Source organism: Rhinoraja longicauda, chromosome 20 (assembly GCF_053455715.1).
Source record: "Rhinoraja longicauda isolate Sanriku21f chromosome 20, sRhiLon1.1, whole genome shotgun sequence".
In the NCBI taxonomy this organism is placed as follows: Eukaryota; Metazoa; Chordata; class Chondrichthyes; order Rajiformes; family Arhynchobatidae; genus Rhinoraja; species Rhinoraja longicauda.
The window spans coordinates 2,707,773-2,721,234 of NC_135972.1; the positions used below are offsets into that span (position 1 = coordinate 2,707,773).

General features: G+C 50.1%; 1 protein-coding gene across 1 annotated transcript in view; it reads right to left on the reverse strand.

Moving 5' to 3' along the window:
• The window catches only part of LOC144603332 (solute carrier family 13 member 4-like), a 37,557-nt gene that overhangs the window by 22,007 nt on the left and 2,088 nt on the right, over positions 1 to 13,462 (reverse strand). The window contains exon 2 of the mRNA XM_078416467.1: positions 5,951 to 6,082. Within this exon, the coding sequence (XP_078272593.1) occupies positions 5,951 to 6,082 (132 nt within the window). The remainder of the gene's footprint in view (positions 1 to 5,950; positions 6,083 to 13,462) is intronic.

Consider the following 13,462-nt stretch of genomic DNA (forward strand, 5'->3'; position numbering starts at 1 on the left):
CTCCCCCTCCCACTCCCAGTCTGACCTTTCTGTCATGGGCCTCCTCCAGTGCCATAGTGAGGCCCACCGGAAATTGGAGGAACAGCACCTCATATTTCGCCTGAGCAGCTTGCAGCCCAGTGGTATGAACATAGACCTCCAACTTCAGATAGTTCCTCTGTCCCTCTCTTCCCCTTCCCCTTCCCAGTTCTCCCTCTATCTTCCTGTCTCCACCTATATCCTTCCTTTGTCCCGCCCCCCTGACATCAGTCTGAAGAAGGGTCTCGACCCGAAACGTCACCCATTCCCTCTCTCCAGAGATGCTGCCTGACCTGCTGAGTTACTCCAGCATTTTGTGAATAAATACCTCAGCTCACAGGATCATGTCCATAAGTGATAGGAGCAAAATTAGGCCATTCGGCCCATCAAGTCTACTCCGCCATTCAATCGTGGCTGATCTATCTCTCCCTCCTAACCCCATTCTCCTGCCTTCTCCCCACAACCTGTGACACCCGTACTAATCAAGAATCTATCTATCACTGCCTTAAAGATATCCATTGGCTTGGCCTCCACAGCCTTCTGTGGCAATGAATCCCACAGATTCACCGCCCTCTAACCTCCCTCTGCAACAAGTAGCGCTGACCATAATACAACACAGGCCAACACATTCACGAGCCAGCATTACTGTCTACCGCCTGCAACAATGTAGTGTAGGAAAAAAGCTGCAGATGCTGGTTAAAATCGAAGGTAGACACAAAATGCTGGAGTAACTCAGCGGGTCAGGCAGCATCTCAGGAGAGAAGGAATGGGTGACGTTTCGGGTCGAGACCCTTCTTCAGACTGAAATTGCAGAGGGTTGTAGATGTAGCCCAGTCCATCCCACACACCACACACCCCACCATTGTAGATGTAGCCCAGTCTATCCCACACACCACACACCCCACCATTGTAGATGTAGCCCAGTCCATCCCACACACCACACACCCCACCATTGGAGATGTAGCCCAGTCCAGCACACACACCACACTCCCCACCATCGACTCCATCTACACTTCACGCTGCCTCGGGAAAGCAGTCGACATCATCAAAGACTTGTCCCTGTCCCACCCCGGTCATTCCTTCTCCTCCCCACTCCCGTCTGGCAGAAGGTACAGAAGCTTGAAAGCGCGCACCACCAGACTCACGAACAGCTCCTTCCCCTCTGTTATCAGGCTTCTGAACGGCCCTTCCATAAGCTAGGGCACTGTCCGATTCACCTCTACCCCATTGTGGACATTGGACTTTGTCTGGGGAGTTGGTGCGCTACAATGCTGAGAACTATAATCTGCACTCTGTATTTCACACACTTTGTGGCCTTTTGTGCAAAGAAAAAACGATGCATGAATACAATCACGCCATCAAGTGGGTGGCACGGTGGCGCAGCGGTAGAGTTGCTGCCTTACAGCGAATGCAGCGCCGGAGACCCGGGTTCCATCCCGACTATGGGTGCTGTCTGTAAGGAGTTTGTACGTTCTCCCCGTGACCTGCGTGGGTTTTCTCCGAGATCTTCGGTTTCCTCCCACACTCCAAAGACATACAGGTTTGTAGGTTAATTGGCTGGGTAAATGTAAACATTGTCCCGAGTGTGTGTCGGATCGTGCTAATGTGTGGGGATCGCTGGTCGGCGCGGACCCGGTGGGCCGAAGGGCCTGTTTCCGCACTGTATCTCTAAACTAAAGCCACAATGTACAGATAAAGGATAAAAGGTACAACATTCAGTGCAAGATATAACATTGACATTGAAGTCCGGTGAGGCTTGATGAAGTCATTAATTTCGAGGGGACTAGAGTATAAAAACAGGGATGTCTGCTGAGACCTTATATGGCGCTGGTCAGCCTGCATTTGAGTTTTGGGCCCCATATCTGAGGAAGGATGTGCTGGCCAAGGAGAGGATGCAGAGGGGATTTACGAGAATGATCCCAGGGATGATTGGATTAACATATGATGAGCGTTTGTCGGCACTGGGCCTGTACTCGCTGGAGTTTAGAAGGATGAGCGGGGACCTCATTGAAATGTACCGAATAGTGAAAGGCTTGGATAGAGTGGCTGTGGAGAGGATGTTTCCACTAGTGGGAGAGTCTAGGACCAGAGGGCACAGCCTCAGAATTAAAGGAGGTACCTTTAGAAAGGAGATGAGGAGGAATATCTTTAGTCAGAGGGTGGTGAATCTGTGGAATTCATTGCCACTGACAGCTGTGGAGGTCGTCAATGGATCTTGTTAAGGTGCAGACTGAGATTGTTGATTAGTGCGGGTGTCAGGGGCTCTGGGGAGAAGGCAGGAGAATGGGGTTCAGAAGGAAAGATAGATCAGCTATGATTGAATGGCGGAGCAGACTTGATGGGCCGAATGGCCAGATTCTGCTTCTAGAATGTATGGAGGTAGTATAGAAATGTATAATATAGTTAAGTATAGTTAAGAATAAGGGGTAGGCCATTTAGAACGGAGATGAGGAAAAACCTTTTCAGTCAGAGAGTTGTAAATCTGTGGAATTCTCTGCCTCAGAAGGCAGCGGAGGCCAATTCTCTGGATGCATTCAAGAGAGAGCTAGATAGAGCTCTTAAGGATAGTGGAGTCAGGGGGTATGGGGAGAAGGCAGGAACGGGGTACTGATTGAGAATGATCAGCCATGATCACATTGAATGGCGGTGCTGGCTCAAAGGGCTGAATGGCCTCCTCCTGCACCTATTACCTATTGTCTATTGTCTATTGCGTGAAAACGCACACCACCAGATTCAGGGATCTCCCAGATGTTATCAGGCAACTGAACCATCCCACCACAACCAGAGAGCAGTGCTGAACTATTATCTACCTCATTGGTGAGCCTCGGACTATCATTGTCCGGACCTTGCTGGCTTTACCTTGCACTAAGCATTATTCCCTGATCCTGTATCTGCACACTGTAAATGGATTGATTGTAATCATGTATTGTCTTTCTGCTGGCTGGTTAGCACGCAGCTAAAGCTTTTCACTGTACCTCGGTACACGTGACAATGAACTGAACTGAACTTATGAAGCACTAGTTCTTTGAAAGGTGCAAACAGGTGACAACATCCCACACTGTGGCCCCTGGGAGGTGTGTCAATGGTACAATGGAGTCATTGTTTGCACTTTCAGAACTCTGGGCCTGACCTGGGGTATTCATGGCAATGCCACACATGGGCGCACGGTGGCGCAGCGGTAGAGTTGCTGCCTCACAGCGCCAGAGACCCGGGTTCCATCCTAACCACGGGCGCTGTCTACACGGAGTTTGTACGTTCTCCCCGTGACCTGCGCGGGTTTCCTCCCACACTCCAAAGACGTGCAGGTTTGTAGGTTGATTGGATTGGTATAAATGTATAAATGTAAAATTGTCCCTCGTGTGAGTGTGTGTAGGATAGTGTTAATGTGCGGGGATCGCTGGTCAGTGTGGACCCGGTGGGCCGAAGGGCCTGTTTCTGCGACGTGTTTCTGAACTACTCTAAGCTACTGCATGTAAGTCACGTACTCTGACGAATGGCCCATTAAAGTTACATCACCTTCACAGTGTGGGGAGAGCGCTGGCTTCTAATTAATCCGTCACTTCATCACCTGAATGGTTTTACTTGCATTTAGACTTTATTTTAAAAGTACCATTTTCCGTGGCAGGAGGAAGTGGTTCCGCAGGCTGGTCAACGACTAAACGGTAACAGAGAGAGCGTGCAAACACCACACACGAGTGCGGGCAGCGCCCCGGCTCAGAGACGGTTAAACCTCCTGGAAAACCTGACGCAACCTCAGGCAAAGGCCAGGGAATTTTCCACAAGAAAATCGAATCGAATTTCACTCTCGAGGGGCGGCACGATGGTGCAGCGGGTGGAGCCGCTGCCTCACAGCGTCAGAGGCCCCTGTTCGATCCTGACCACGGGTGCTGTCTGTCTGTCTGTGTGTGTGTGGGTGGGGAGTTTACACGTTCTCCATGTGACCGCGTGGGTTTCCTCCGGGTGCTCTGGTTTCATCCCGCATTGAAAAGACGAGCGGGGGGGTTTGTGGGTTAATCGGCCCCTCTGTAAATTGCCCCCTAGAGTGTAGGGAATGGATGAGAAAGTGGGATAACCTAGAACTAGTGTGAACGGGCGATAGATGGTCGGCATGGACTTGATGGGCTGAAGGGCCTGCTTCCATGCTGGATCTCTAAACTAATCAACTTGCATTTTAACTGTTGTGAATATAATTTGGAACACAAGCCTTTCCGAGATCCTTGTTAGGAAAATGGACACTACATTTGCGTTGTGTAAAAACTTAATTGATTTAACTGGTAACTGGTGCTTCAAGTGTTTGGTTTAGTTTAATTTAGTTTAATTTAGTTTAGTTTAGAGACTAGGGTTGCCAACTTCCTCACTCCCAAATAAGGGACAAAGGGTGATGTCACCGCCCCGCGCCCCACGTGACCTCACCCAGCCAGCGGCCACATGCTCCCGCTCCAACAATGGCGGCCGCCCGGGCCGGGAGCACGTGGCCGCTGGCTGAGTGAGGTCACATGGGGCGCGGGGCGGTGGCGTCGCCCTTTGTCCCTTATTTGGGAGTGAGGAAGTTGGCAACCCTACTAATACGGGGCAAGGGCGGTCCCGTACGGGACAAACTAATTTAGCCCAAAATAGGGGATGTCAGTTGGCGAGTTGGCAAGCCTATTAGAGACACATCCTGTCGGGGCGGAAACAGGAGCACCCGGAGAATATGCACACGGTCACGGGGAGAACGTGTAAACTGTACGCACAGACAGCACCCGTAGTCAGGATCAAACCTGGATCTGTGGTGCTGTGGGGAAGCAACTCTACCGCTACGCCACTGTGCCAATTTAAGCAGAGACATCCACGAATGCATAAGCTACAGCTCTACTACCGATTTTACAGCAACTCTTGATCCGGCAACTCTTTTAATCTGGACAGAATTACAAAAACGCACTTGAAATCACCCACCCCCCCCCCCCCCCAAGTCCCCCCAACAATGTGTCGCCCAGGCCAGGTGAGACGGCCGATCCCCACCTCACCGGCAATCCCGTGGCCGATCGGCGGGTGGACACTGCCCCCTGTGGCCAGGGCTCTGGAACTCCAGCCCGGCCCGAGCCGGCAGATCCGTCCCCGTAGGCCGAGGCTCTACAAGGCGCAGGTCAGGCCGCATTTGGAATATTACGAGCAGTTTTGGGCCCCATATCTGAGGATGGATGTGCTGGCTCTGGAGAGGGTCCAGAGGAGGTTTACAGGAACGATCCCAGGAATGAGTGGGTTAACCTGTGATGAGCGTTTGTCAGCACTGGGCCTGTACTCGCTGGAGTTTAGAAGGTTGAGGGGGGACCTCATTGAAACTTACAGAATAGTGAGTGGCCCAGAGGTCACAGCCTCAGAATTAAAGGACGTTCTTTTAGGAAGGAGATGAGGAGGAATTTCTTTAGTCAGAGGGTGGTGAACCTGTGGGATTCTTTGCCACAGACGGCTGTGGAGGCCACAAGTCAGTGGATATTTCAAGGCAGAGGTAGATAGATTCTTGATTAGTGCGGGTGTCAGGGGTTATGGGGAGAAGGCAGGAGAATGGGGTTGGGAGGGAGAGATAATTCAGCCGTGATTGAATGGCGGAGTAGACTTAATGGGCTGAATGGCCTCATTCTACTCCTATCATTTATGGCCTTATGACCTTAGCCGACTGCTGAGGCCGACTTTGTGGGCTGGTTTTTCAGCCCGAGATGGACTAGGTGGAACATTCCGGTGACATTGGACTCCTCTTGGAGGCCGTGACCTCTGGTGGTCCGGCAACACGGATAATCCGTAAAGGCTCTGGGACCCAAGGGTGGTGGACAATCGGCGGTGGACTGGACAGACTGGACCAAGGGTCTCGACCCGAAACGTCACCCATTCCTTCCCTCTGCCTGCCTGACCCGCTGAGTTACTCCAGCGTTTTGTGTCCGCCTTCTTTTCTTACCTCGCTGGCTTTCAAAACCCCGAAGAGTGGGAAGAGGAAGGCCGGGACCATGGCAGCGGCTCCCAGCGGCACTGCCTCAGACACCCAGTACACAGCCGTGACCACCAGGACGTACGCGCACTGAGCCTCCGGCTGCAAAACACAAGGAAAGCATTCACTCAACCAACCCAGGAGCAATGGGCACGGGAGAACATGGAGCAGTACAGCACAGGAACACGCCCGCCAGCGGGCACCGACACGTGGACTTACCATCCGAGCCTGCCGTCCCCTGCTGGGATCGGCGTTACGACCGCGGCCTGCGGATTTCAACATTGAGGAGCTCGCAGTCTCGGGTAGAGACTGATGTCGGGAAGCTCCAAGCCGCAGAAGGTTTCGACCAGCGGAGTCAGATCCCCGGGAGCTGAGATCCCCCCCCCCCCCGATGCAGAAGCTTGATCGCCCCAATGCAGAGGGCCAAAACGCCGCCGGCTACGGGGGTCAAGATCGTCCCGTCAACGGGAGGCTCGAGGCCCCCGACCGCGGGGGAACAAAGATGGGAGAGATTGAACTTTTTTTCGCCTTCCATCACAGTGAGGAATGTGGAGGAATCACTGTGGAGGATGTTCATGTTAACATGTATTGTGGGTGTCCTGTTGCTTTTTATTGGTATGACTGTACGGCCAATGAAGTTCCTCGTATGTTGCAAAACATACTTGGCTAATAAAGTGTGATTGTGATTATGATCATGATTATGATATGCTACGTGATATGTGATACACACAGTTTGCTGGAAATACTCAGCGGGACAGGCAGTATCTCTGAGAGAAGGGATGGGTGACGTTTCAGGTCGAGACCCTCCTTGCGTGCCTTTTGCGCCCTTTCTAAAGGTGGGCCAACTGATTCTTTGATGAAACAAGACGTGATCCTGATCCAGATACAATCTGAATCATGACTGGACTCATTTCAATGGGTGGAGCCACTGCCTCACAGTGCCAGAGACCCGGGTTCCATCCCGAGCTCGGGTGCTGGCTGTGTGGAGTTTGCACGTTCTCCCCGTGACCGTGTGGGTTTCCTCTGGGTGCTCCGGTTTCCTCCCACATCCCAAAGACGTGCAGGTTTGTAGGTTAATTGGCCCCTTTGTAAATTGCCCCTTATGTGTGGGGAGTGGATGAGAAAGTGGGATAACACAGAACTAGTGTGACAGGGTGATCGATGGTCAGCATGGGCTCAGTGGGCCGAAGGGCCTGTTTCCATGCTGCATCTCTCTCTCTCTCTCAACTCTCTCAACTCTCTCATGCCCCTGTGACAACGTATAGTTTAGGTGCTAATCAGTCGGTTCAAATATTATTTCCTCACTGACTTTGGGCAATGGGTGATGTATTAGTCGGAGTCAGTAAATGATAAATGTCAGGAAAAATGTTCGCAATGTTGGGGGAGTCCAGAACCATGGGGGTCACACAGTCTAAGAATGAAGGGGAGGCCATTTAAAACTGAGGCGAGAAAAAACTTATTCACCCAGAGAGTTGTGAATTTGTGGAGTTCTCTGCCACAGATGGCAGTGGAGTCCAATTCACTGGATGTATTTAAAAGAGAGTTAGATAGAGCTCTAGGGGCTAGTGGAATCAAGAGACATGGGGAGAAGGCAGGCACGGGTTACTGATTGTGGATGATCAGCCATGATCACGATGAATGGCGGTGCTGGGCTCGAAGGGCCGAATGGCCTCCTCCTGCACCTATTTTCTACGCTTCTCTGTTTCTATAAACCATTGTCATGTGTTGTGTTGGAGAACTCCTTGATCCAAACGCCTGCTCCTTACTTGTTGCTTGACAACAGTTTTTGGTGAAACCAGGCTCGGTGGCTCTCTGCTCAGGATGGGTGGGGTGGGGTGGGGTGGGCAGGGGGGCAGTGGAGTGCTGAGGGGGAACCACGATGTTGGGAAGATACTCTGCTCAAGTAGACTGGCTGATCAGCAAGAGAAAAAAGGCAGAGTGCCGGAGGAACTCAGCGGGTCAGGCAGCATCTGTGGAGGGAACGGACCAAGGCGACGTTTCAACCTGAAATGTCCATTCCTTCCATGACACACTGGTCAACCTGAGGAGCACCTTCAGCAACAGACTGGTCCCACCAAGATGCAGCACAGAACGCCACAGGAGATCCTTCTTCCCTGTGGCTATCAAACTGTACAACTCCTCCCCCTTCTGTCATGGGGTAGACTGACCCACCCCCCCCCCCCCCACCCCACCCAATCTTTGCACATCCCCCAAGCCTTTCCATTCATCACTTTAATTTCATGTTTCATGCATCTTGTGTTTTATCACCGTTGGCAGATCAATCTCCCTCCTGGGGTAAATAAAGTTCTATCGTATCATAGATACTGCCTGACCCATTGAGTTCCTCCAGCACTTTGTGTTTTGTTCATGATTCCAGCATCTGCAGTTCTTTGTGTCTCCATCAAACAGGAAGACGTGTTCCTTACTTAGTACAGGTACTCTAGAGCTAGCTTGTCTATAAAATTATGGGAGACACAGATAAGGTAGATAGTCAGAACCTTTATCCCCAGGGTGGGAATGTCAAATACTGGAGGGCGTAGCTTTCAGGTGAGAGGGACAAAGTTTAAGGGATGTGTGTGGGGCATTTTTTTTACACAGAGGGCGGTGGGGGGCTGGAACGCGCTGCCAGGGGTGGTGGTGGAGGCAGATACCATAGTGGCATTTAAGAGGCTTTTGGGTAGGCGCGTGGATATGCAGGGAATGGAGGCATGTGGATCACGTGCAGGCAGAGGAGATTAGTTTAACCTGGCATCATGTTCGACATGGACATTGTGGGCTGAAGGGCCTGTTCCTGTGCTGTACTTTTCTATATTCAATGTTTTATGTTCGATATTCGATGTTCCACGGTCTACATTCTTTGTGCTATGAGCTCTGGGCTATGACAGACACAGAGTGCTGGAGTCACTCAGTGGGTCAGGCAGCATCTCTGGAGAAAAGGAATAGATGATGTTTCAGGCTGACATTCTTCTTCAGACAATCCTGAAACGTCACCCATTCCTTCTCTCCAGAGATGCTGCCTGTCCCGCTGAGTTACTCCAGCATTTTGTGTCCATCTTTGGTATGAACCAACATCTGCAGTTCCTTCCAACGCATGTCATGTGATATGTTCTATGTTCTGCATGTTATGTGCTATGGGACATAGCTTGTAGCACATAAAACATAGCACCTTGAACATAGCACAAGTTCTACATTCTGTGGGTTATCTGCTATGTTGCTATGTGCTATGTGAATCTGTGGGAATCATTGCCACAGAAGGCTATGGAGGCCAAGTCAATGGATATTTTTAAGGCAAAGATAGATTCATGATTAGTACGGGTGTCAGGGGTTATGGGGAGAAGGCAGGAGAATGGGGTTAGGACGGAGAGATGGATCAGCCATGATTGAATGGCGGAGTAGACGATGGGCCGAATGGCCTAATTCTACTCCTATCCCTTATGACCTTATGTTCTACTGCAGTGCCAGCACCCTACCTGTTGACTGACAAACTCCGCTGCAGATTAAAGAAATTCCACCCACACTCCATCGCCTTGTGCCAGCCAACTGCATCTGTGCAGAGGCTGGGAACTACAATGGGTCTGGGGTTGGGTGGACAAGGTTCAGCGTTTGTCGGCACTGGGCCTGTGCTCGCTGGAGTTTAGAAGGATGAGGGGGGACCTCATTGAGACTTACAGAATAATGAAAGGCTTGGATAGAGTGGATGTGGAGAGGATGTTTCCACTGTTGGGAGAGTCTAGGACCAGAGGGCACGGCCTCAGAATTAAAGGACGCTCTTTTAGACAGGAGGTGAGGAGGAACTTCTTTAGTCAGAGGGCGGTGAATCTGTGGAACTCATTGCCACAGAGGGCTGTGGAGGCCAAGTCAGTGGATATTTTTAAGGCAGAAATAGACAAAATCTTGATTAGAACGGGTGTCGAGGGTTATGGGGAGAAGGCAGGAGAATGGGATTAGGAGGCTGAGATCAGCCATGATTGATTGGCGGAGTGGACTCGATGGGCCGAAGGGCCTCACTCTACTCCAATAACTTGTGAACTTGTGAAGTTCACAGGTGAACCTTGTGCACTAAGGATGGGTGACAGACTAAACCATGGCCATCCTCTTCACCCATTGATTTCTTTACTTGAGACGTAGAAACATAGAAAGTAGGTGCAGTTGGAGGCCATTCATCCCTTCGAGCCAGCACCACCGTTCAATATGATAATGGCTGATCATTCAAAATCAATACCCGGTTCCTGCTTTTTCCCCGTATCTCCTGATTCCATTAACCCTAAGAACTAAATCTAACTCTAACTCGTTAGAGACAGAGGACACGAGACAATGAAACTTATCTCCCGTTATCTTTGTTTTTAAATGTAATCCTGAACAGATGATAATCGGTGAGGTGGACTGACTCATGGAGCTCGTCAACATTGTGTAACGAGATCAAGCTGGAGAGGGCACAGAGAAGATTCACGAGGATGTTGCCAGGACTAGAGGGTGTGAGCTACAGGGAGAGGTTGAGTAGGCTGGGTCTCTATTCTCTGGAGCGCAGGAGGATGAGGGGTGATCTTATAGAGGTGTACAAAATCATGAGAGGAATAGATCGGGTAGATGCACAGAGTCTCTTGCCCAGAGTAGGGGAATCAAGGACCAGAGGACATAGGTTCAAGGCGAAGAGGAAAAGATTCAATAGGAATCTGAGGGGTAACGTTTTTACACAGAGGGTGGTGGGTGTTGGAACAAGCTGCCAGAGGAGGTGTTTGAGGCTGGGACTATCCCAACATTTAATAGACAATAGGTGCAGGAGTAGGCCATTCGACCCTTTGAGCCAGCACCACCATTCAATGTGATCATGGCTGTTCATTCTTAATCAGTACCCCGTTCCTGCCTTCTCCCCATACCCCTTGACTCCGCTATCCTTAAGAGCTCTATCTAGTTCTCTCTTGAAAGCATTCAGAGAATTGCCCTCCACTGCCTTCTGAGGCAGAGAATTCCACAGATTTACAGCTCTCTGACTGAAAAAGTTTTTCCTCATCTCAGTTCTAAATGGCCTACCCCTTATTCTTAAACTGTGGTCCCTGGTTCTGGACTCCCCCAACATTGGGAACATGTTTCCTGCCTCTAGCGTGTCCAACCCCTTAATAATCTTATATGTTTCAATAAGATCCCCTCTCATCCTTCTAAATTAAGAAACAGTTAGACAGGTACATGGACAGGACAGGTTTGGAGGGATATGGACCAAGTGCAGGTAGGTGGAACTAGTGTGGATGGGACATGTTGGCTGGTATGGGGAAGTTGGGCCGAAGGGCCTGTTTCCACACTGTATCACTCTATGACTATCAGGTACCTTTGTATCCCCCAGGTACTCACTGCTGGTCGTTACATTTGTCTGTGCATTTACATTTTACTGGTACTAATGTTCATCTTCATTTCTTTAAGAAATGTTTAATTGCAAATGAGCTCAGAAAGGCAAGCTGTTGAAAGCTGCTGTTTAATAATGCTGACTCCACAGTTTCTTGCCAGACATTATATTTACCCAGTAAGAATATACCAGACTGCTGCCTGGATTAGAGGGGATCAGCTACAGGGACAGGTTGCACAAACATGGATTGTTTTCCCTGGAGTGTTGGAGGTTGAAGGGAGACCTGACAGAAGTTTATACAAATTATGAGAGGCATAGATAGGGTGGACAGTCAGAACCTCTTTCCCCAGAGTGGAAATATCCAAGTCTAGAGGGCATAACTAGAAGGTGAGAGGGGCAAAGCTTAAAGGAGATGTGTGGGGGCCTGGAATGCGCTGCCAGGGGTGGTGGAGGCAGATATGATAGTGGCCTCAGAAGGCAGTGGAGACCAATTCTCTGAATGCATTCAAGAGAGAGCTAAATAGAGCTCTTAAGGATAGCGGAGTCAGCGGGTATGGGGAGAAGGCAGGAACGGGGTACTGATTGAGAATGATCAGCCATGATCACATTGAACGGCGGTGCTGGCTCGAAGGGCCGAATGGCCTCCTCCTGCACCTATTGTCTATTGTCTATTGTGGCCTTTAAAAGGCTTTCAGATAGGTACATGTATATGCAGGGAACGGAGGGATATGGATCACTTGCAGGCCGAGGAGATTACTTTGACTTGATATCATGCTCAAATGGATATTATGGGCCGAATGGCCTGTTCCTCTGCTATACTATGTTTTATATTCTATGTTCCACTCAAATTTACCACTGAATTCTGGCCAAGGTGTCCACACATCATCAACCCAATGTTCGATATTAGACAATAGACAATAGGTGTAGGAGTAGGCCATTCGGCCCTTCGAGCCAGCACCACCATTCAATGTGATCATGGCTGATCGTTCTCAATCAGCACCCCATTCCTGCCTTCTCCCCATACCCCCTGACTCCGCTATCCTTAAGAGCTCTATCTAGCTCTCTCTTGAATGCATTCAGAGAATTGGCCTCCACTGCCTTCTGAGGCAGAGGATTCCACAGATTTGACTGAAAAAGTTTTTCCTCATCTCCGTTCTAAATGGCCTACCCCTTATTCTTAAACTGTGGCCCCTGGTTCTGGACTCCCCCAACATTGGGAACATGTTTCCTGCCTCTAACGTGTCCAACCCCTTAATAATCTTATATGTTTCCATAAGATCCCCTCTCATCCTTCTAAATTCCAGTGTATACAAGCCTAGTCGCTCCAGTCTTTCAACATATGACAGTCCTGCCATTCCGGGAATTAACCTTGTAAACCTATTGAGGAACCCAATGTAAAAATAGTCAAGGAAGTGGAGAGTTAGAAGAAACTGGAAAAGATTAGTTTAACGTGGCATCATGTTCAGCACGGACATTGTGGGCCGAAGGGCCTGTTCCTGTGCTGTACTGTTCTATGTTCTATGTAAGGTTGGTTTTCTCATTCTTATGGAAAGGTCCCATGCTTTTGATTTTTTTAAATCTCTGAAATGACAAATGTGCACTTGCCCTTTGTGGCTTTGATGTAGTCAAGGATTTACCCACTGATCCCTGACGCATGAACCATGGCTGTTCCCCAACGCACAAGGAGAGACTTGATCTTCCCCAATGGTCAGCGTTCAGTTTAGTTTAGAGATACAGCGCGGAAACAGGCCCTTCGGCCCACCGAGTCCGCACTGACCAGTGATCCCCGCACATTAACACTATCCTACACCCAGTAAGGACAATTTTTTTAACATTTACCAAGCCAATTAACCTACAAACCTGTACGTCTTTGGAGTGTGGGAGGAAACCGAAGATCTCGGAGAAAACCCACGCAGGTCGCGGGGAGAACGTACAAACTCCGTACAGACGGCGGCCGTAGCCAGGATCGAACCCGGGTCTCCAGCGCTGTTAGACAGCAGCTCTACCCGCTGCGCTGCCGTGCCGCCCAACTTAAGTTTAGTTTAGAGATACAGCATGGAAACAGGCCCTTCGGCCCACCGGGTCCACGCCGTCTGTCGATCACCCGTTCACACTAGTTCCCTGCTATCCCACTTTCCCATCCA